Below are 21,826 nucleotides of genomic sequence, written 5' to 3'. Positions count from 1 at the left end.
ATGGTCCAGTTGAGATATTGACAAGTTCTGCATCGAAAAAATGTTTTTATTAGTAAGCTCTAAAAGTCTTTCGAAGACAGTTTGCATGTAAAATTTGAAATATAAAAGTAAGAGCAAAAAAACAGTTTTTTTTCATGGTGACCCTAACGTAACCTAGAAAAAAACGCTATATCGGTTATTTCAAGGGATAGAAAAAAAAATTGTTCTACAAACATATTTTAAATAACTGGGACTACAATATTGTCGAACTATGTTTACCGCTATCTATAAAGATAAGAAAGTTAGATTTTTTATTTCATCGACAATTTTGGTCACCCTATTTTTGACATCATAAAAACCAGCGCTCTATCATGGGTAACAACTTTGTTTAAGACAGTTTTTGTCTAGAGAATAACTGTCAAGCTCTAAATGCTAATTGCTACTTAAATGCATCTCCTGGACCATTGTGCATTGATTACTAAGGACAAAAGTAAACAAGGGACACTGATAAAAAACGAGCGAATGACGCTAAGATAAAGGCCTTACTTCTTTTGATTATATTTTCGGATATAATAGGACTTTTATGGAAATAATATCTCCCAAAAATCCACATACGCTATCATACTGAAATATCTTCACATACTTCATAATGCCTTCAAAATTTTTTCACAAAATCAAATGTCGTCACAGTAAGTCAAATGTCTTCAAAATGAAGACATGTCTTCAAAATGAAGACATGACTTCAAAATGAAGACATGTCTTCTAATCTGGCATCTCGACATCCAATGGTCAGAACTAAATGGCACGAACTAATCCCATTTGGCCTGAGAAAATCCGGGGCCAGGTAAAATTTTCCGGCTAAGTTTGCCTAGTTGAGATGTGACGAAACTCTGTCGAAAAAATAATTATCTATCCTTCCGACTCAAGCAGTCTTCAATACCATTAAATGTGGTGTTTTGAAAATATGATGTTTCCTCGAATGTTTCCCCCGACTATTTTTACGGTGCATAAAAAAAATACATTGGATGAATAAAAAAATAATCGTAAATCATTTTCAAATATTATATGATGTACATTGAACTGTGTAGGTTTACACTTGATGATTTATTTTGTAGGTAAAGCCATCAACAACTACACATAAAAATTAACTCTTGACGACACTGTAATTACTGTTATTGCTATTCCGGGTATAGGGGAACCGCGGGTAATACGGACAGTGGAGGTAAAATGGACAGGTGGTTGATTTGTATAGTTCCTTTTTGAATTTCCGATTTCTGTTAATGAGAACACCTTCTACATGTTATTCTATAATATTTAAGCCACCCTATGGCAATGAATACCGATCAAAAGTGGAAAAGGGAAACAAAAACCGAAAATCATACATGATTCCGCGTGAGGATGTAATTTTAGCTGCTTCGATATTAAGCCTTTTGAGTAGTTTAATATCAAAATTCAATTCGCTGATGGTTTTATTTCGGTTTGTGAGTTAACAGAGAAGCGATATTAGGTATGTACGGAAAAATAAATTCATTTTTGAGTGGAAAATTTTAAATTATTGAAATAATTGTATTGGTGGGGTAAAACGGACAGTTGACGAACTGTGAAAAGTCTGTTTAATCTATTCCTAAGGAATGCCCTGTGTTTATAAATAGAAATCAAATCGCCAAATGTGGACTGTTTAGAAGCTGACTGGAACCAAAAGCAAAATAGTTGAGGGTCTGGCCGTTTATACTGCTGAAAAGCATGATATCACTTCTAGGTGTATTAATTTGATTTTTTCATCATTTAACGGACATTTGTGATGAGTTCAGATCTTGGTTGGATAAAATTATTCTACTCGCGATCGATAAACCTCTACGCTTCATATATTACAAACCTGTCCATAATACCCCCACTATATGTCCATATTACCCGCATCGAAAAAAATGTTGTACTTCTCGGTCTGTTTTAATTTTAGTAAAAAACATTGGAAAACACTTTTTTTTGTAAAATATTTGGCCAATAATGTAGAAAAACAGTATATTGAATTGCAAGAAACTGCATCAGTTTTGGGAAACATGAGTTTCCAAAGATATAATTGAAGTTCTTCTTAACATGTTCGTTTTACGCCCACCTCCCCTAATACGAAACTCGAACAACGTGAACAAACAATGAGTGCGTCAGATATGTTTTTGACCGTATGATTACCATGTTATTTTTGCTATATGACGTGAAATGCTATTCTCCACCCTCAACCAAAGAATTTCTTTCGGTCTACTCTGCACAGAAAATCGCACAAAATCATATATTTTATTGTTTTTATCAAAACATTTCTTTATCGTTTCTTTATTTTTCTTTCAAACAGTGACTAAAATTTCAAACAAGTTAGTAGCGTTGCCGTCGCTGCGTGAGACCGAGCGAACAAAATGATTTTTGGTGTTAAACGAAAACAAGGGCAACGTTTAAATTATAGCGCGGTGCATTCATAACAAGTTGTAAATAAACATAAATAGCTGTTTCAATTTTACGACTGAGAGTACCGAGAACGCGTGATGTGATTTTTCTTCTTTCATATAAGTACTACATTTCACAGTGCGCAACGCTACGCCGAAAAAGTTATGTGTTTAGCGCTTAATTGCTTGGTCTAGCATAACATAGTTAAAACTACAGTTATAATTATAATATCATAAATTATAGTCTCCTTCTAAGATGACGAGATACTAAAGGGGGGGGGGGGGAGGATGGTAGGATGTTTGGGATATGCCCAATGGGGACTGGGATAATGTGGGGAGGGAATGGAACTAAACTCCAAAGTCTTTTGTGGTCAGCCGATTGACAGCACCTACTGGTACTGGATGTACTCCTGTCGCTGCTTCTGCTGTGGCTGCTGGGTACGAAGTTGAACCTGTTGAACCTGTGGCTGCTGCTGTTGATGCTGCTGCTGATACTCAGGTTGTGGCTTGGGGATCTTCACCACGATGTCAGTGGGCTGGCGACTGACTTCGGCCTTGAAGCCCTCCTTTGGATCGGCGGTGTAGGTAACGGTACGGATGAACCCATCGGAATCGACCACGGAGTAGCTTCCCTTGATCACGTTTCCATCCCGTTGTTCCTTGCGGTTTTGGTAGTTGGTGAACTCGTCATCCTTAACGTCGAAACCGAACTGGTAGGATGGGCTAGGCTGAGGGGCGAAAAAAAAACGGAGAGACCAAATTGACGTTAGTGCGTAGTGTTATGTTGTGCTGTTTGTGCGGATTTTAATTATAGTGCGCTCGGCCATTCGGTAGAAGTACCCCTAGTCGCGCGCAAACTGGTTTAATAACCGACAAAGTCATAGATCAATTTAATGTACTTTCACTTTCTATGCTATTATATCATCTGCGGAAGACTTGAGTCCTGTTGTGCATTGGTTGCATGATTCACTATAGCAATTGCTGCTGTTGAAGAAATGGAAGATGCTTTTGTGACACGATCGCCCTTTAGGTTTTCGTTAATATTTCCGTTGGCACTAGTGTGATTATATAACATAAGTCAACTTTCGATTGGTGTCAACTGCGAATGAAAACCACATCGGTCGAAGCGATAAATCAGCTGATCATGAACATATGACCGTTTCCATTGGGCCATGCTGTGTGTGCGTTTGGAGGGAAAGGTAAAGTGTCGCATATTAAGAGCCTCGTGCGTTTGTACTCTGCACTGCATGTTGCCATATTCAGCTGCAGATTGAAAGTGTTCTTGCGTTTTGGTTTTTGTCTCGTTTTCTTTGCGAGCGGTTTATGAATTGTACATGAATTTGAACTGTCGTCGAGGCTGAAATTTACCTCAATGTGTCGCAATCATGATATTTATGGGATCAATTAAAAGTAAGGTTGTTCACAGCCCAACGTGGACATGATCATTTGGACTCAAAAGTATATACTGAGATGAAGGTTCAGCGGTTTGCTGGGCAACAGATAACGGTTTGAGTGAGGACAAAGTGGCCCATATCCATCGATTTTTCTAATATTTTTTGTAACTAATATAAAATATAGTAGAACCTCGATTATCCGCTGAATTGTGTGTCACTGATAACGCAATGCAAGATTAAAAATGAGGTAAATATTTCAGCATGAAGACTATGTTTTATCAATACAAAAATTATTTAACTAGAAGGGCAAGAGCCTATCACTCACTGACAAATGTCGGGAAGACGTATAGAATACATACGGAGCTCGCTTTCGCGGATGTTCCGTACTGCGTACCAATCGCTCGCGGATAATCGAGGTTCTACTGTATTCTTATTCAGAATTAAGAATGACGACATATTTTTATATAACACTTTGGCGTCAAGCGAAAACGACTCCTTTACCGCATGCAAGCTTACATGCAACATTTTATGAGAGTGTATGTAAATAGATTCTTATATGAATTGAATTGGCAATATACAGGAACGATTCCGATAAGAATTATAATATGTTTCCCGAGGCAATAGGAATACTTCAGTTGTCAGAATCACTCGTATAAATTGAGATACCAAACTAAAATTAGTGAATTCAAATAATTTATTAATTAACGGATTTATTGATTGATGCATCGAAACATAGCGAAATTGCCATAGAATAAGTCAGCTATTCAATAATAGAAGAGTGTGAATTTGAATATTAATTGTTTTCCAGTGCTACTCGATGGATCAATTCTCGAATCAGTCTTAAATCTTGTGTTGCTGGATGATATTAATCCAAATTCAACTCAATCAATTTTTTATTTTAGAGCATAGAATTTTGAGCGTTTCAGTCTTGTAAAAATGTCATTTCATTATGTATAGTGGAAGTATCCCAACCAACAATTCAACATCAGTGTGACGTTTTTATGATGGTTCAACTCAGCTCTATGCTTGATGATGCCGAAATTAATTGTCATCAAATCCTCTATTCAAGCCTTGTTCAAGCAAATTAGGAGAAATTAAACAACGACAAAAAACCACAAAATGAACAAAATCGACTTTTTCGCCGTTGTGCATTCTACGCAATGTAATACGTTTGCTCAATATGTAAACACATATTTTTTTTTAGAAAACATTTGAACCATTTTGAAAATCCGTTCCCGAAAATCACTGTTTGTCCGCATAACAGACGTAGCTATCATACATCGTTCAAAAATCAACAATTGTCAGTATTATGCGCTATAAGCTAAATCTACATTTGAATTCTCTGTAGAGTCCAAACATGCCTGTCTCGATGGTGATTAATACTTAGTGTTTCCTGATAGAAATATAAGACACCATTGAAACGCTGCTTATATAGCGGAAGTGGGGGCATAGTGGTCACCTTAAGGAATATGCCCATTTCCAGCGCCCACAAACCGATTCAATTCCCGTTTCTCGAAGAATATAATAGTTCAACTCATTGTTCTTCAAGATAGCAAACGTCTTTTACTATAAAAATTCAAAATAGTACATTTTTCGACATTAGAAAAAAAGGTGAAAAATTGAACTTTTATTTTTACTTGAAGATAATGTGGTCACTCGTACACATCAAGCTAAATGGGATAGATTTATGCGTTTTTTTGTCCAAATTTGTTCAAATCATATTTGAGATACTATGTATAAGATGTATGAAACAAGCTTGGCGTATTCACCTATAGTCTCAATTTGAATTTTCTCATGCATACAAAACGTAGTAAGAAACACATAACGTTCCGCATAATGAAGCTTGATTTAGTTGGAATGGCATATCTATCCAGAATCAAAGCCACAAAAGCATCTTCTTCAAGAGCAAAATGTGATGAGGTATATCAGCTTTAGTAAACAGAACATGGTAAGTTGTTATTCACCTATGACCACTTTTCCCCCAAACGTCAAAATAATTTCTGTACTAATTAATCGCTGAGATTGAACAAAATATCTGTTCACCTCTCCTAAAATATGTGAACAGTCGTCCAAACTGATCATTCGTTCAATATATTCGATTGAATTAACTAAATTTCACCAGAAATTCCTTAGATACCATGCGCACTGAACTACGGCCGAATGGTTATCGAGAGAGTAATTTCTGTTCAAACATAAGGTGACTATCAATACGGCATCTATAGTCAATAGTTATACTACCAAACAAGCAGGTAACCACTTTGTTCCCATTATCCCTAATTACTATTTCCCCCACTACCCCTAATTTTCTATAGAGAAGTAATTGTGTTTTTTAATGTTATATCTGCATTTATCTGCATTTGAATCTTCAAGTAGATAATGAAACAATCAGATCAGTAGTAAAATAAAAATAATATTGGTTCTTAGCATTCTAACTTCTCGGATTCGACATCGAATTTGTTCATAAACTCATCATTTACTCATACCGTTGGTGTAAGTCACTCCACCATCTTTATGCGTTTGATCGTGATATCGGTTAATCATGTTGCTAAAATTACCAATATTGCAGATTTCCTTTACAAATTCAATTGATTGAAAAAACACGAACCTGCTGTTGAGTATTCAGGAAAAAAAGTACTATCATAGACTCGCAAGAAATCCAGAGCACCTTTTCCAAACATTTCACTAAATTTCTTCCGAACCTTTTTGATTTTATCCGATAACAACCGAAACTACCGACGGAGATGTTTTGACTATTATCGGAAATGTAAATACGTCTAGCTATGCGAATAAATGTTCATTGAAACGATTGATTGTCCGCATAATTAGACGCAAGCGTATTCCAAATGGAAAAAAAATGATTTAATCCGCAAAAGGCCCTCTTTTTGGCGATAATATCCTTTAACTGGAGAGATTATTTCATTGGAAATTTACATGGTTACGATTGTAGGCAGGAAAACAACAAAGTTACGTTTTCCCAACACTAATGGTGTTGGTGATTACGTCTCCTATGCAAACATGGGAAGTATCCCCTTTATTCCGCGCGGCGAATGACGTGAGATGACTCAAGTCACGGTGTTCCCGCAGGTGAATGGCGTGACTATAGTTTGTCAATTAGGTGAGATTTGAAGTCGTGTCTTCATATAATATCGACTCGGATACCAAATAGGAGCTGAAAAGTAAGGTGGCTTCCACAATAAAGCGAGAAACAATTAGAAAACGTTTATCGAACTCCAAGGTATGGTGGAAATGTCTTTTAGACCATATTCTGATTTGATTAGCTCTACTTAGACCGCGATATCGAAGAAAATCTTCGTCTGACTGCATTATTTTTTACTACCAAATTTATATAAATAGAATTAGTTTTTAACCCCTTGACAGACACCTGTTAGAGTCTTTTACAGTTACTATATAAAACTTGTTCAGTTTCTCATCAACTTTTGAAAAAAATTTAAAAAAAATGGTCAAGATGATCATCCATCAATCCATTTGCATTTGCAGAACAATTAGAAATGTAATGGCAATCAATCGAACGTGAGATTAAAAACACTGGCACCAAAAGATCATTTTGTCCGTCATGTATTGTACAAAGGTTGCTTTGCAGTTGAAAAAAACGTTTTCAAATCGTTTTTCTGGCATATTACCCAGATAAACATCGATAGTTGAACGAAAGCTTCAATTTGGTCTAAATAAGATTCTATACAACGTATAGTTCAGCGTATTGTCTTATTGAGCACTTAATACTATTGTTTGACCATTATTAAACTTATTAATTTTATTATAGCTAATGATCGGTTCGTGTCGGTAGGGCAGAGTATAAATAGTCGAATAAAAGATATATTTCAGGCTTAAATTGTACAGAGGCGAATGAACTGCAAAGTTTAAAGCCTCTTAAAAACAAAGAAGAAGAAGAAAAAATTGTATCTGTTCAGCTAAAACTTTTCTCAGGCGTATTATCCAGCTAAATATAAATGGTCGAACAAAAGCTTCAATTTGGTCTGAATAAGCTTTTATACATCGTATAGTCCAGCATATCGTCTTATTAAGGCACTCAATACTATTTTTCGACCATTATTCAAAAAGATGGTTTAATAACAGCTGATGATTATTTGTTGGGAAGCAGCGACGTCTAAATAAAGATGTTTAGATTTTGCCACCAGACGTCGACACTGTACATCTGTCATTGCGGATTGTAATTCAATTCACCAAGAGTTGAGAGTTTTCAGTTGCGTAAAAAAAAGGGTGGCTTCTATCAATGATATAAAGGCAATGTTGACGTAGGACTACCAACTACTTAGTAATCATTTGATTGTATTGATTAAATTACTGATTGATGAAATTACATATTCACTTTGTAAGTAAACAGTTTGAACAAAACCCAAGTCAATTCATGCATTATGATCGATCACGTTCTTCGTTACAAGTAAATATAATAAATAAATCTTCATTACCGTCCGTTATCCCTTGACTCACGGCAAGATGCCTTGGACTGACAGAATATGTAAACGGAAGAATAGTCAAACGATCATTTTATTTTACATTTTCCTCTGAACTTATTGCATCTCTCGAGTGGACGTATTGTTCGAACCGCGAATTTGGTTGATTTGATGAACATCAGACGCTTTGAATCAATCGACGTTATCGCAGCCAATTGTTATCAACATTTTGCCTAATCATCAAACGATATACGTAGAAGTTCAATAAATTGAAGATATGAAGGCATACTTTCAAAGGTGGCTAGGTGGCTTCATAACTCGATAATCAATCAAGCGAACGGAACCAAATTTCGCGTGTGAAGATTTAGATGGCACCAAATGTTCCTATGGTGGTTCGACACTCTTCCCCCTCTCTAAAGGAGGGAGAGAGTGTTGCATAACCCGAGAACTAATCAAGCAAATTGAACCAAATTTGGTATAATGTTTCTATGGTTGACACACCTACCCAAATTTCGGGCGGGACGAAGTTTGCCGGGTCAGCTAGTTATGAATGAAAATTAACTTCTCCGTAACAAATTAGTGCTCAATGTGAATGGAACATTGTTTTCTTCATGTTGTAAAATAACCTCTTACACAAATTGTATCTGAAGATAATTTGATATAGTGATAAGTTTTAGTGTGAATATTGGAAAGTTTATAGAAAATAGGTTAAGTTAGGGTAAGAAAAACGTGCTTAAAGTTAATACATAATACATACATGACATACATAAGTTAAAATTTTCATTCAAATTTTAGCAATTTAAATCTGCATTCGGGCCGGCTAATCTGATAGAGAGTTGTATGCCTTGTTAAAAATTAATTTCGTATCCAAATGTCTACTTCGTACTGTAATAATCGCGAATACACTTCATTTCGTTTTCTCCGTGAAATGTATACGGGAATAAGGCTCAGTATAACAGCTTTTATGGCAGAATCAGCAGATCGCTTAGTTCCATAAATGCATATGTCTTGATTTGTGATTCAGAATTCAGTGAGCACATTTGAAAACATTTCAAAATATTTGAAAATATTTACCAACTGTTCGAAATTGTGTGAGTATCTAATAAGGTCATCAATTTTCTTATCGAAATCGTGGTATTTTATTTAGTGATCGTGGATGGGTGAATAAATTGAATAAATTTGGTGCAATTTGAAGACATTTTCTCCTGCAGCGCTCCTGGTGGTCGGGTCTGGATATATTTTGACAGTAATTTGACGGTTCTCAAATGTTTCTTCTTTCAGTGTTGGAAAGTTTGTCACGAATCATTTAGTTTCAAAAAAGTTCTACTTGATGGGATTCGCGAATCAAAAATTAATTTTGGTCAACTACTTCGAAAATCGCGAAGTCGTTGAAATTGGCCAAATCGACCGTGTGCAGCGTTCTTATATGAGCTATATACTATCGATCGGCAGGATCGTAGCAAGTGTCGTAGACTTAGGATCGGAAGCTGCATTTGAAGGCTTTGAGAACGATTAGGGTAAACCCAGGGCTGTCGGATTGTGATATCGCCAAGACTCCAAAATGTACAAACGGAAGTGCATGAAAAAACCCTATTCTTCCGTACAGTAAATCTCACAATGGAGCTGTAAGCTTTTGGCCTGATTTAGCAAGCAGCCACTACAGCAGTGAAGTATTACAGTGGTATCGAGACCAGGGCCCGAAATCTTCGAAGATAAAAAATGAATATCGACTCTCCGTATTGACGTAAATTTTGAAATAGATGGTGAGACATTAGAAAGCGTGAATGAAATCAAATACCTAGGAGTTATCATTGCTGACAATTTAACTTTCAAGTCTCACATTAATAATGTCATCAAGAAGATTGCCAAGAAATACGGCGTTTTGTGTTGTTTTAAAAAAGAACTGACGGTGAACAGTAAAAATAAATTGTATAAATCATTGATCTCACCGCACATAGACTTTTGCTCGTCGATCCTATTCCTTGCAAACAATACACAATTAACGAAATTGCAGCGTTTACAAAATAAGATTATGCGTTTGATTTTAAGATGTAGTAGATACACTTCCTCTAATTTGATGTTGGACGCGCTACAGTGGCTATCTGTGAAGCAAAAAATTTATTACTTGACAATGGTGTTCGTCTTCAAAATTTTAAACGGTATGCTGCCTCGATACTTGTGTGATCGAATTGAAAGAGGAAGTGATGCTCATAGATACAATACTAGAAACGCGGATGATGCAAGAACACCTAACTTTATATTCAGTAGGTCGCAGAACTCGTTGTTATACAAAGGAATACATTTTTTCAATTCGATGCCCAGAGAAATAAAACGTGCGGCAACAATAGCAGTGTTTAAGAGAATGTGTATTTCCCACGTAAAATCTGTTTTGTAAACAGGTTTTCGTAATTTTTTTGTCAAATGATTTATTTATGTTTAATATCAATTGAAATTAGAAAAAATATTTACAGGTATCTCAAACTGCCATGTTCGTACTGATGATGATGATGTTTTTTTTGTTGTTAAATTTGTATTGTTAAATTCGTTAAAATTGTAGATTATTATTAAAAAAAAAATTAGCGTTGTCTACGAAAGTTTGAGCCTCGCGCGCGTTTTGTGGGCCTGGACGAATGTTAATAATGAACACTGGCAGAAAACTGACACATTATGAAATTTTTATATAGGGTCTGGAGTGGAAACTGGAATTGGGATAGCTCATTCGGAATTGTCGTAAACTATCTTTCATCAGATGGTTATATCGATTATTTCTGATTGTAGCAGATCTCTTTTATGTTCTAAGTAGAAACTTTTAGATATTGGGTTCAATTCCCAATCAGTCAAGGATCTTAGGCCTGAAGTTGAGACTATGACTATGTCAATGTCAATATGGATAGGAACATTGTTTGTTTTTTCGCAGTTTGTGCCTATTTTTACTGTTCTATTAATAGAGATTTATGCCTGCAACAGATCCAGTTCGCTTCGTTTTTTTTATAATACTGGTCTCTTGATATTTTTAAACTTAATTATTATCTATAAGATAAATCGTCCTGCTCAAACCTTTGTAGGGGTATGAGGTGGGCCATCATCATCATCATCATCATCATCTTCTCAGTCGCTTTGCTTCGACTTTGCACTTCGGAATTCGCCGTCAACATCCATTGAATTGACTAGAAATTAATTAACAAGCCTGTAAGAGCGAGGATGACTGATGAACTATTCTAGTCAATGATTATTGACTAATTGACGTGACTAATGAATACAAATCTGCCTCTTCATTCAACCTGAATTCAATCCACACTACTACTCCTCCTGACACGAATCTCGTTATTCGCGCACACAATCTTATTTTTACGTCCATATAAAGTGAAACTAAAACTTGATTTCTGATACAAAAAAGCAGTTACACCATTAATGGACGGGTTATTGTCCACGCACCGTGAACTCGAACCAACAAACTTAGGCAATTATCAGGTATGCTATAAAGGTTCTCGCGTTAGTATCAGTAAATAGCGTGCAAAGTAGCGTGCTGTTTGGGAGGAATTCTATACAAAATTTTAGTTCACTTTCTCTCCGAGTTTAATTTTGTGAAAAAACACACAGAAAAAGCGGTTTATATTCACAAAATTCACAAATATGTCAGAGTTTCTGAATAAAACACTGCACACTATTTCAAATGTGTACTCACACAAAATCGTGTACGATACAAAAAAATCTAGCTCACCTGTAGTATATGTCAAACCACGTTGAACTCAAACATCGATACATGCATACTTGATACATGAGAGAAAGAAAGAGACAGAGAGAGAGAGAGAAAAAAAGAAGAAAAAGTGGGGGGTGTCACTTCAATATGCATTGAAGTCCACTTGACAGGGGAGAATGAAACGAGATAGTGGAGTCGTAGAGTGAGATAGCAACTAAACGCCCGAAATGAGTCATGTTGACGGAGAAACTGCTGGAAGAAGCCAAAACTCGTTTTCAATTAAATACGAAGGCAAATTTATTCATAGTCCGCTCACTATCTTCAGTTGAACATGACTTTGCCGAGCCATGATGAGAGCACATATGCGAAAAATGATGTTGTAAAAAACCTTAAGGGATGTGTTAAGACCAAAAGTAAGTCATTTGGATTCGGAAGTGAATTCAAATAAAATAAAGGTGGCTTAGGTAAATTTACTCGCTCAATTCAATATGACTTAAAAATGGAAAATTATCTGTTCATTGGAATTGATATTCAATGTAGATATAATATCGACCAACAATTTTCATTTTTTTTCTTGGAATCTCCCAAGCTTGTTCAATGTTTCATATTATATTCATTCATTAGCCAATCCCCAACATCTTCGGTCGGGTAAAAAAGGGGAAGTTGCATAATCGCGCTCTAAAAATACTTTCGAAAACCGGTGAAGGAGGCCAGTAAAATATAGCTCCATCGGCGTGATTACGAGTTTGAATTGCCAATCATTCCATCGAAATAACTGTTGAATAGGTTAAAAAACCTTCCATGATACACTCCCTTTCACACTCATTCGTGGATTGTCCGTGGTCAGTGCCGGAATGCCTTCCGAGAGGCATGATACTGTCTGGAACGGTTCGATTGACACACAATAGATCAGAAATAATGAGACCCCGTGGATGTCGGAAGTGCCGGGTACCTTTTGAAACATAGCTCATGAGCAGAAAAAAACGAAAGAAAAATAACGAGCGGATCATCTCGAACGAGCCGGCGCTTCGCTAACGACTTATATCTTGCAGTTTTATTTTCTCTCAATTTCAAACCGCATCCCGTGTTATGAAGTACAATTTGAAAGTGAGAGTTCGTTTATATAACCGGCATGGTGCATCACCGGCGTGCATGCGCACAGTCCCCGGCGGCACGAGGGTCAATGTCCAAATGCACTGCATCGATGTGGACATCGGGCGAGATTCATTGCCTGTCAACAACCTGATCTGGAGAGACCGGTTGGCGACGCGACTCATCGATTATTCAAATTAGTGGCGACGGATTCTAGTTTGTTTGTTCTAGACTAAGTAGGACACGATTGGCAGGGTCCATTTCCGTGAGCCACCCGCATCTTCGAATTGGTTGTTCAGGCAATTTTATGCTGTATCCATCGTATTCTAAAGTGCCCCCAATTCAACGCAATCGTTTTGAACGTACAGACGGACCGATTCAAGGTAACAACCGAGCGATGAAAGTGCTCATTCGATTGACTTTCGCTCTCGTCTGTTCGATGCTTGAGATACATATATAACATCGTTCCTCAATGAAGTGGCCCCGTGGTGATAAATCTTCGAATACGGTGTGATGCCTGTGAGACGGCTGAAGGGGATTAGGTGGAGTGAACAGGGCGGATACTTACGTCATAGTCCTCTTCATTTTCGAGCTTCTGGCCTCCCTGGGCAACCGACTGGTACTGCTGGGCGGGACGAGGCTTGGACAACTTCACCGCTGGCTTAGGCTGAGCGTACTGCTGCTCCTGGACGTATTGAGCCTGTTGGGATGAAGAAGAAAGAAGCAGATAGTGTAAACTATTTTATGCTGTCGATCGGTTTGAATCATGGTCACATTTTGTTATCTGCAAATCTGTTTCCATTGTGGAGAAACTCGAATCGTGCAACGGAAGTTACTCTGTTGTGTCGAATTCAGTTTTGTATGCTCTTGCAATCAGCAACTCTGGGGGATGGGGGTGTTTGGGTAACGGTCCAATGATCAAATTATACCATACAAGGAAACCATCGACTCCGTCTAGTCGACACTAAAAGAGCACTATTAAAAATATACTCTGAATAATAACAGAATACTTAATATACTCATCTACATCGATTCGAATAAATATATTTTACTAATTCTTGATATCAAATTTCAGTTTTTCGTCAATTTGTTCTGGTTTAGAAATCTATTCGTCGCAGAAGAATTTTTGTTTTATAAAATTTATATCTGCGTGACTCAGAGTGCTACATATAGAAGTTTGATTTTTTCTTCCTTCCATCGGAATAGTTTCGGAGCAGTTGCGTCGACTGGGCACCCCGGGTGCACGATTTTAGGGGTGCAGAATGAGCAGAATTTATATGAACAAATTGGATAAACATCATTTCCGACGGGGGGTGGGGGCGCAACGCGGACTCTTCCCTGGGTGTAAATGTTTCTACTTTTCTGACGGGAGGGGGGTGCAAATCAACTCTTCTGCCCCGGGTGCAAAAGCTTCATTTGACGCCACTGCTTCGTAGTAACAAGCAAAAACCGTGCTTGTCGAGAAAAAATGATTTTTGAAATCCATCGAAGAACTTTGGTGAATTAAACCAAAATCCATGGTGAGCTATGATTATGTTCGTAATGCATGAAAAATTGGGGAATCTGAATGATGCTAATGTCCATATTCAATGTGCTTTTATTACAATTCATTTTTATTTATTATTTTTTACAATTTTCAATTCATCGTTCAGCTTTCCTTTTGCCGCCAAAGGTGCTAACATAGTATAACTAGGGGGTTATTTCTTGGAGAATGAAGTCTTTGAGAGCGATGGAGATATAATGTTGTTAATGGATACAGAAGAACTACTTGGATATTCAATAAGTTCAGTGTTTCAGTGTCAATCTAAACAGCGAGCAAATGTTTATACTGTTCTGAGAGTTCATATTAAAATTTCATTGTTTTGCTGATTTGTAAACAGTTTGCACCGCACATTGCAGGAACTAACTTTACTTACATTACCTCTGCACTAAAATATGAATAAGAAGCAACATAATGAGCTATGTAGTTCTACGTTCTTTCGGCTATGTCCCCGACATTTCTCACTCGCCCTTATGAGACGATCCAGGAAGTGGGAAGTGTTATTTTCCCTGAAATACCTAGAACGTGATTAATGCGCAGCCCTTATCATAATAAAAAAATATTAGGGGAGGTGGGGGTAAAACGGACATGTTAAGAAGAACATCAATTATATCTTTGGAAACTCATGTTTCCCAAAACTTTGATGCAATTTCTTGTAATTCAATATACTGTTTTTATACCTAATTGACGAAATATGTTACAAAAAAGTGTTTTTCGATGTTTTTTACTGAAATTTAAACAGACCGAAATGTACAACATTTTTTTCGATGCGGGTAATATGGACATATAGTGGGGGTATTATGGACAGGTCTGTAATATATGAAGCGTAGAGGTTTATCGATCACGAGAGGAATCATTTTATTTAACCAAGGTCTGAACTCATCACGAATGTCCGTTAAATGATGAAAAAATCGAATTAATCCACCTAGAAGTGATATCGTGCTGTTCAGCAGTATAATTGGACAGACCCTCAGCTATTTTGCTTTTGGTTCCAGTCAGCTTCTGAATAGTCCACATTTGGCGATTTGGATTCCATTTATAGACGCAGGGCATTCCTTAGGAATAGATTAAACAGGCATTTCACTGTCCATCTCACTCCCACTGGCAACTGTCCGTTTTACTCCACCAATTCAATTATTTCAACAATTAAAATTTTCCACTCAGAAATGAATTTACTTTTCCGTACATACCTAATATTGTTTCTCTGTTAACACACAAACCGAAATATAGGGTTGGGGAAAAAGAAATGTCGTATTTCTGATCGAAATTTGACGCTTTATTTAATATACTTAAAATTATCCAATTTAAGTCAAATATATGCCGTTTTGTTCGCAAACTTGTTGCCATTTAGAAGTCAACTTCATTATCCCCCCCTTATAAAACCCTCCCTCCTTATTTGCAAAAAACTCAGACAGTCAGTTTTCGCAAGCCTCTTTTGAGGCCAATTTAGTATCATCCAGAACGTTTTGCATGGACCGGAAGAGATGATAATCACTTGGAACCAGGTCCGGACTATACGGTGGGTGCAATAGAACATCCCATCCGAGCTCCCATAGCTTCTGGCGGATCATCAAAGATGTGCGAGGCCGAGTGTTGTCCTGGTGGAAAACAACACCATTCCTATTGATAATTTCTGGCCGCTTCTGATCAATCGCCTGCTTCAAACGATCAAGCTGCTCACAGTAGAGAACCGAGTTGAGGGTCTGGCCATAGTTGAGCAGCTCATAGTGGATGATTCCCTTCCAATCCCACCAAACACACAGCAAAACCTTCCTGGCCGTCAATCCGGGCTTGGCGATGGTGTGGGCCGGCTCACCGCGCTTCGACCACGACTTTTTCGCTTTAGGTTGTCGTACGTGATCCCCTTTTCATCACCAGTCACCATCTTCTTCAAAAATGGGTCGAGTTTGTTCCGTTTCAGCAGTGCATCGCAGGCGTTGATTCGGTCTAAAAGATTTTTTTGCGTCAACTCGTGTGGCACCCATAAATCCAGCTTTTTTTGGAATCCAATCTTCTGCAAATGGTTCCAAACGGTTTTATGGTCTATACCCAGTTCCTGGTCAATCGAGCGAGTGCTCACATGCCGGTCAACTTGGATGATTTCAACGATTTTATCGGTTTCCACGACGATTGGCCTACCAGTACGGGGTGTATCTTCGACAGCCACTACACCAGATCGAAATCGATCAAACCAACGCTGTGCTGTGCGAATCGTTACAGTATCGGGTCCATAAACAACACGAATTTTTCCGGCCGCCTTCGTTGCAGTTTTACCTCGCAGGTAATAAAAACGTAAAATATGGCGAATTTCTTGCTTGGTGGACTCCATCTTTGACGCGCTATAACTTAAGATCACAACACTGTCAAAACGACACTTGTAGCACAGATTGTCGTCTTTCAATAGCCGTATAGTATGACCCGATGCGATAAGTACAACACAAGATATGTTTAAGTGTTGCCATATATTGACAATATACGGCATTTCTTTTTCCCCAACCCAATATAACCACCAGCGAATTTAATTTTTAATATTAAACCATGCTTAATATCGAAGCAGCTAAAATTACATCCTAATTGGGAATCATGTATGATTTCCGGTTTTTGTTTCTCTTTTTCACTTCTGATTCAGTATTCTTAGGGTGGCTTAAATATTATAAAATAACATGTGAAAGGTGTTCTCATTAACAAAAATCGGAAATTCAAAATGTAACTATACAATTCAACCATCTGTCCATATTACCTCCACTGCCCGTATTACCCGCGGTTCCCCTATATGTGACATTTGAAAACAAATCAAATTTATCATGCGTCTTGAGTTAAGCAACTAACATTACAAAAATGTAATTTTCTCAATGAATTCATCAATTACGTGCGTTCAAATGATATCTTTTATAGCAAATCACATCCCTTACAATAGTGGCCGTCTGAACCCAGCTATGAATCGAATAAGAGCGCCTCAACATTTCTATGAAATGCTTAAAAAACATATCGTTTTCTATATAAGCACACTTAGCACACCTGTGTGTTTACTATTATAACATTAATATGACTAAATGAGGTGCATGGGGCATGATTTACACCGAAGGAATTGCTAAGATGGCCGCCTTTTTGTAGCCAACATAGAAATCATAACCTAAAATTAAAAATGAAGTGCTCCGCGCGATTCTCCAGCAGTGATTTTAATTGGAAATCTCCAGGAAAGCTTCCGGATGGGTATCCAAAAATCGCTTGCTAAAGGAAACTATCCAACGTAATCGAATATTAACATATATGACTCCAAACATTAAACAATACGTGAGCCCCCTAAGCGCGAGCCCTGTTCTATGCTGCCTACGCTCAATTTGCATTTGCTCGATTTCAACCTTGGATCGATCGATCGATAAATGTCAAAAAAACAAAATTGATCAAGAGATAGGAAGGTGGAGAGAGGGATAATATTTATACATCGAAATTTTGAAGTGAAGTGCATTGGAAGGCATTGAGAATATTTAGAGCAGCTGTTGACAAAAAACGAGATTTTCGTTCAAGATCTGACTATGAACTCAAAGAATTCAAAGGGAGGATGTTCTTACCATATTTGGTTAGATGCCACTATAGCAGATAAACACTTCAGTGGTACCTTAATAACGACAAAGTAGATATTGAGTGTCATCTTGACCATGGGGTTGATTACATCGAAAACGAAGTCTGAGTGGGTTGACTGAGTTGGGTTTCGCACAATCGTGAAATATTGGACGATTGTAAACGGAAGCTCCAGAATGCACCAGATATGAAGAGATTGTGGAATAAAATGACTGGTTGGTCAATAAAATATCCAAAAACTTGTACAACACATTCGAAGAAAAGCTCAAGATTTCATCAAAATGAAATCCGAATTATATAATATTCTATTGATATTTTTTAACACTAAAAAACCTTGATTTGAGCCCACAACATTCCTATTTTAAAGCTATTCCGCGATAGGGCTGACTTCTTGCGTCTCGATTCCAGTCGAATAAAATTTTAAAAATACCAGCAATTTATCAGCTTGTACTGGTAACACATTATTCTAAGCGACATTTGGACATACCATACAAACGATTGCAAAACGTAATACATTTTCAGGATTTAATGAAGATCCCAAAAATGGTTAATATCGTTCTTTCGAACTGGAATTGAGACCATTTTTTTGGCAAAATTAGGTTTTAAACTTTTAAATTTGCCTAACAAAAATGCTATAGGACAGACTTTCATTTATCACTTCCACTGAATACACATTCCAAAATGAATCTAAGAAATATGGTAATATAGTATTTAGGGCAAGTTGAAAAATTATTACTTTTCTACAATGGAAAAAGGAAAGCGTTTCATCAGTTTCTTACATTAAACGGAGTGTTTTTCTATGGATTTTGCAGAACATCCATTAACGTGATTGTTAATGATCCTGAAATATATCGTAAAGCAGAATCACAATTCTTCATTTAATCTATTGGGGGTAAACTTATGTATAACAACAATTTCCGGAAGTTTTAATGTCACATAACTCATTGATCACAAATTTAGATATTCATTAGGACTTTATTTGTTGTCGATTGAATAATGACTTTCAAATTTCTGCCAAATTCTAAATTAGTACCTTTCATAAAATTTACTGATTTTGCATCAAATTGATACACATTAGAAGACATTATGTATCGAATCAAACGGTTATGAACAATTGTTTTTTTTGTAACCTGCTCTCAGAGGAGCTAGAAAATTTCAACTGTCGTCCAGGAATGATATTCATACAATTAGATCACAGAGTCACTCAGAAAACAGGGTACACACAACAGTTTCATTTGAAAACATGATTACAATACAGTCGAAAAAATGATGATTTGAACGCTCATCATCAAATATTCCAATTCAGATTTTCACTCACTTGTGGCTGATATTGTTGCTGGTACTGATGAGTGGGTTGTGGCTGCTGGTACTGCCGTTGGATCTGTCGAATATTAAAAAAACGAAAATAAGAATTATTCTCTCTGTCACATTATTCACTTTTACTGACTGCTCGAGTAACAGATCCATTTCACTTCACAATCACATTACTGATAAACTTCTCGAGCACAATTCCAAACCAATTCTCACCTGATCCTGCACGTTATCCCTCAAACGAATTTGTTGGGCCTGCCCTTGGGCATACTGGGGAATGTGCTGTTGTTCTTGGGCTCCCTGCTCGTAGATGGGTGTAGCTTCAGGTCGCCCCTGTTCCTGGGGACCTCCCTGTTGTGCGATCTGCTGATAATACTGCCTCAGATAGGCTGGATCGATGGCCTGCTGGGGATACCCGGCAGCGTATCCTGCGCACAGGACCGAAATAAGCACTATCGCACGCATCTCGACTGACAACAACAAATTTGCACACTTGTCAATCCTGTTAGGCACACTGTATCACTACCGAACGAAGGATCCTGATTTTTTGCTCTGGTACACCAACAAACACTATCACCAGATAATATATCCTTAGGAACGGGGGACCCAAACACGTGCTTCACCACTCAACAACTACGATCCACAGTGAGCTATATTCGCAACGGACCGTTCGATTTATATATGTACTACCGATGCGGTGCGTTTTATGCCACAGGTGGGGCTCTGAATTTCTCTCAATTTTCGTTTGGACCAACATAGTTGAGGAGCTGGGGTCTGTTGGTTGGTCGAGTTTTGCTTTTCTGCCACTTACAAGAGACGAAGGCTCTCGCGAATCTTGGTGCCTCGAATGGTGGCTTTGCTTTCCTCTCCCTGTAAGTTCCCAGAGAACATCTCTGGTTAAATTGATGGATATTTGATGTTATGTTAAATCCACAAGTGTTAATTTTCTAATTTAACCATATATAAACAGTATCTCGTCCTCTTGTTGATACTGATACAAAAGAATATTTCCACGAATTTTCATTTTGCTCTGAATTAACCAACATTGATTTCCGACTCATGATAAAGACAACATTTTTAATGTATTTCCAAGATGTGTGCTAATAAATTCATCTCTTTGACGATCAAAGTTCCCGTACAATAATTTTGTTTCATAAATCTCATCCCCCCCCCCCCCGCAAACGGCTTGTGATTTCCATCGCAAACAGATTCCGAAGGTGACTTGTCTGGCATTTCAGCCGGGCACAGAAGTTCAAGCTTGCGAGCATTAACGGCGAAGATCTGGCTCATTATCGGACTCATTGCATACGATCTGCGCCGTTGAATTGGAGCTATCAATTTCAGCTCGTCGTAGCATTTCAAGAACCTTTGTTCTGAGTGAGACATCCAATGTTGCAAAATCCGTCTCTGCGTGGCATGTCGAAAAACCACAGGTGAGTTGCGCCGCAGATCGGGAGAAGGTGTGGTTTAATATGTTGCTTTATCAATTAGTCGCCCTTTTGGCTTCGCTGCGAACTTGTAGCGTTGGTCTGAGTTGGTGGTTTATAGCACATGGTTACTGCTGCTGCTGCTTAATTCTGATCCGATTCTGGTGGATCGATATGTGTGTCGATAGTGTCGCAAATCTGGGGGAGTCAATTGCCGATAGTGCGTCATGTGGAATTGTACATTCTAATAATATGAAATGCTGATCACTTGGAACGTGTATTGCCTTGCTAGCCACATGAACATAAAAAGACCGATTTTAGAGAATGTAACCGTGACATGGTGTTATACGTGTTGTTCTGATTAGCAAAACTGGACTCGAAATCGGCAGAGTTGTTTCGAATGACGCTCAAAAAACGATAAATGTTGAATTGGAAACTAAAATTATATTTAAACCTCCTATAAAACGGCCCCCTATTTGCTCTCAGTTATTCTATTTGATAGAAATGATCTCTTTCTCTTGGCTTCTGTCGTAAATAGGCTAACCAAACATACAGAACAGTGCCGTTTTCGACCACTTTTGATTGTCCCATCTTTTTATCAATCTGTACCGTATTTTGAGTATAAAGAAAATAAAATTATTCCTTTGTCATTGTTTTCAATTGTTACTGTTTCGTTATTTAGGTTCTAGGTTTATGTTTAAATATAACGCTTCAAAATATATCTATACTGCCGTAATCTCGTAAAGTGACGCAAGCGACAGAGGGGAAATTTTTCAGTACGAGGCTTTTCTTAAAATTGCATGTAAAATCAGCATATGCGTGCATTACGAAAATCTGATCTGTACAAAATGTGTACACTAGATGGAAATTCATTGCCATCGGCTTGATTCTAAAAATAATGCAGTTTTATTTAAACTATGTTACCAACGCCAGTTT

At 37.5% G+C, this 21,826-nt stretch overlaps 1 protein-coding gene across 1 annotated transcript; it reads right to left on the bottom strand.

The window, feature by feature from the left end:
• Positions 1-2,266: 2,266 nt before the first annotated feature.
• On the bottom strand, positions 2,267-20,132 carry LOC129771059 (probable basic-leucine zipper transcription factor I). The gene is made up of 4 exons (XM_055774345.1): positions 19,680-20,132; positions 19,471-19,533; positions 13,599-13,730; positions 2,267-3,139 (listed from the first exon to the last, which is right to left on the bottom strand). Exons 1-4 carry the CDS (start codon positions 19,926-19,928, stop codon positions 2,801-2,803), a joined length of 783 nt encoding a protein of 260 aa, XP_055630320.1. The 5' UTR covers positions 19,929-20,132; the 3' UTR covers positions 2,267-2,800.
• Between the last annotated feature and the right edge of the window lie 1,694 nt (positions 20,133-21,826).

This window comes from Toxorhynchites rutilus, chromosome 2 (genome assembly GCF_029784135.1).
Source record: "Toxorhynchites rutilus septentrionalis strain SRP chromosome 2, ASM2978413v1, whole genome shotgun sequence".
Lineage (NCBI taxonomy): Eukaryota > Metazoa > Arthropoda > Insecta > Diptera > Culicidae > Toxorhynchites > Toxorhynchites rutilus.
Note: the sequence above shows the minus strand (reverse complement) of the source record. Positions and strands in the feature narration are given on the sequence as shown.